Source organism: Athene cunicularia, unplaced genomic scaffold (assembly GCF_003259725.1).
Source record: "Athene cunicularia isolate RWA unplaced genomic scaffold, athCun1 SCF_112, whole genome shotgun sequence".
NCBI classification, from domain to species: domain Eukaryota; kingdom Metazoa; phylum Chordata; class Aves; order Strigiformes; family Strigidae; genus Athene; species Athene cunicularia.
In genome coordinates this window covers 20,284-23,311 of record NW_020799170.1, presented here as the reverse complement: position 1 = coordinate 23,311, position 3,028 = coordinate 20,284, and the positions used below count along the sequence as shown (strand labels likewise).

General features: G+C 56.3%; 1 protein-coding gene across 1 annotated transcript; it reads left to right on the top strand.

The window, feature by feature from the left end:
* Positions 1-6: 6 nt before the first annotated feature.
* CDC37 (cell division cycle 37) lies at positions 7-2,963 on the top strand. Its single transcript, XM_026867043.1, has 6 exons — positions 7-86; positions 438-553; positions 1,985-2,107; positions 2,195-2,377; positions 2,508-2,579; positions 2,723-2,963. Exons 2-6 carry the CDS (start codon positions 440-442, stop codon positions 2,870-2,872), a joined length of 642 nt encoding a protein of 213 aa, XP_026722844.1. The 5' UTR covers positions 7-86; positions 438-439; the 3' UTR covers positions 2,873-2,963.
* The last annotated feature ends 65 nt before the right edge of the window (positions 2,964-3,028 follow it).

The window sequence follows — 3,028 nt, the reverse complement described above, 5'->3', positions numbered from 1 at the left end:
AGAGGAGAAGGAGGAAACGGAGGAACAGAAAGAGAAGAAACACAAAACCTTTGTAGAGAGATACGAGAAACAAATCAAACACTTCGGTGAGTGCCGGGCAGGGGCTGGCGGGGGGGGCTGGTTCCCACTTTCTGGAGGGTCGCTGAGCTGGGGAACCCCCCTGCTGTTGGGAGCAGCTGGGAAGTCGCTCGCTCTGCTGAACAGTTGACAATTTGACATGTTTTTCATAAGATTTTTTGCCCACTCGCCCGGCTGAGGCGAAGCTTCGTGCGCTGCCTTCATTTAATCGCGATTTGGGGGGGGTTTAATTTAACCCTGGGATGAGTCATCTCTCCCCATGCACCCCCCCCCTTTTTTTTTTTTTTTTTTTTTTTTTTTTTTTTTTTTAACGAGCGGAAAAACCTTCCTCTGCTAACTGGGGCTGCCCTGCTTTGAAGGGATGCTGCGGCGCTGGGATGACAGCCAGAAATATCTCTCTGATAACCCTCACCTCGTTTGCGAGGAGACGGCTAATTACTTAGTCATCTGGTGCATCGATCTGGAGGTGGAAGAGGTGAGAAAACGGGATGAAACCAATTTCTCCCGCCAGCTTTGTGCTGGGATCGCGTTGTCCTCGCCTCGCTGGCCTTTCTGCCACGGGTTGATTTGCTTTTCCTGCCAGAAATCATGGAATTGAGGAATTATCGGGGAATCAGAGAATCGCTGAGGTTGGAAAAGACCTTTAAGATGATGGAGTCCCATTGTTAAGCTGAAACTACCAACTGTCCCCCCTACAAACCCCCTCCCTCAGCGTCATGTCTGCGCGTCATTTAACCCCCCCGTGGGGTGGGGACGCGGCCCCTTCCCCAGGCAGGCTGTCCCAGCACCACCAACCCTCTGGGCCGAGGGGTTTTTCCTTGTCCGATCTAAACCTGCCCAGGCACAACTCGAGGCTGTTTCCTCTCATCCCGTCACCCAGGACAAGAGATCTCGCCCCCCCCACCTGCCCCCCACCCCCTTCCAGGCAGCTGTAGAGCACGAGGGGGTCTCCTCTCAGGCTCCTTTTCTCCCTCAGCCCCTTCTCTTGTTCTTCAGCTCCGTCGCTCTGCTTTGGACGCCCCATCCCACCTCAAACCCCGCAGAGCCCTCTGAGGCGGGGCAGATCACAGAATCCTGGGAGGGTTTGGGGTGGGGGGACCCCAAAGCTCCCCCAGCCCACTCCCCGCCCAGGTGCTCAGAGCCCCCTGAACGGCCCCGGGGCATCACCCGCCGCTCTGGGCAGCCTGTGCCACGGGCTCCCGCCCTCAGCGTGGGGAATTTTCTCCTCAGATCTAGTCTAAATCTCCCTTTTTTTTTAGCTCAAACCCGTCCCCCTTGTCCCACGGCTCCAGGCCCGGTGAAAAAGTCTCTCCCCGTCCCTCTCGGGGGGGTGGGAAGGTGCAACCGGGTCTCCCCGGAGCTGCCTCCTCTCCAGGCTGAGCACCCCCAGCTCTCGGCCCGTCCTCCCAGGAGGCTGCTCCAGCCCCCGGGGCAGAGTTGGGTCCCCCCCAGCACGGCCCCGTCTCTCCTGTACAGAGGGACCCCAAGCTGGATGCAGAACTGGGGAATAATTTAAGTTGGAAAAGACCTTTTTAAGACCATCGAGTCCAACTGTAAGCGCTGCCAAGTCCAAATGCTGGACTCTGGGGGTGTCACTGGAATGAAGGGGGTGAATCCCCCTCCCTCGTCCCCAAGCTGGGGGGGGTGTGCTCACCCCAGCGCAGGATCCTCCTTGAATCTCATCCCCTTGGCCTTGACCCTGGGATCTGCCCTGCCCGGTCCCTCCGTAGGGATCTGCTCTCTACGTTCCTGCCCAGCCCTGTGCCATCACTAAGCTTCATCCACATCATACCCCCTGACCCCTGCAAAAAAAAAGGGGTTGGGGAAGAGCCCCCTGACCTTCCTGAGCCAGAGAACATGGAGATGGGTGAATTTTGGGGCCCTCACATCCCTTTTCTCCCCCCAGAAACACGCCCTGATGGAGCAAGTCGCCCACCAGACCATCGTCATGCAATTCATCCTGGAGCTGGCCAAGAGCCTGAAGGTTGATCCCAGGGCTTGTTTCAGGCAGTTTTTCACCAAAATTAAGGTGAGAACCGGGTGGGCCCCCAGCATGGATTAAGGGGAGGGAAATGGGGGTGCAGGAGGACCCTCAGGCCCCCCCCTCTCCTCGCAGACAGCCGACCAGCAGTACATGGAGGGCTTCAACGACGAGCTGGAAGCCTTCAAGGAGCGGGTGCGAGGGCGAGCCAAGGTCCGCATCGAGAAGGCGATGAAGGAATACGAGGAAGAGGAGCGGCAGAAACGCCTGGGCCCCGGCGGGCTCGACCCCGTGGAGGTGTACGAGTCCCTTCCACCCGTGAGTATCACCCCAGGCTTTATTATTGTTGAATAAACCAGCAGAATTTAGGCACGGTTTAATACCTTGGGGGTTTTCTCCTCCCCGCTCCCGCCCTCTCACACCCCACGATTTTTCTTCGGCCTCGCAGGAGCTGCAAAAATGTTTTGATGTAAAAGACGTTCAGATGTTGCAGGATACGATCAGCAAAATGGATCCCACCGTAAGTATTGATTTTTCCCCTACACCCCCAGGGCGGGGGGGTGTGTGGTTTCCAGGGGTGTAAAGGAGAAGATCCCGCAGTCTGGCAGGGCAGACAGAACAGGCACTGGGCCCTACATCACTCTTTTTTCCCCCCATTTTTAGGAGGCCAAATACCACATGCAGCGATGCATCGACTCGGGGCTCTGGGTCCCCAATGCCAAGACGGGGGAAGGAGCCGAGAAAGGTGGCAGCGAAGCCCTTTATGAAGAAATTAAGAAGGAAAATGGTGACGAGGAGAAAGGAAATCCGTGAGATGAGGCAGGGGGGCATTAAAACAAAAAGGCATAAAGCCTAAAAAAAAAGGTATAAATCCTAAAAAGAGGCGTAAAGGATTTAAAAAAAAAAAAATAGAGGTGTAAAGGGGTGTCTCCCTCCCTCTGCCCCCTGCCTGTCCCACTCCCTTTCACC

Bases quoted from the DNA above. Each gene is read 5' to 3' on its own strand.
- CDC37 (XM_026867043.1), top strand. From the start codon at position 440: ATGCTGCGGCGCTGGGATGACAGCCAGAAATATCTCTCTGATAACCCT. The intron at 2,378-2,507 runs GTGAGTATCACC...TCGGCCTCGCAG, and splicing joins TGTACGAGTCCCTTCCACCC to GAGCTGCAAAAATGTTTTGA. The intron at 2,580-2,722 runs GTAAGTATTGAT...CCCCATTTTTAG, and splicing joins TCAGCAAAATGGATCCCACC to GAGGCCAAATACCACATGCA.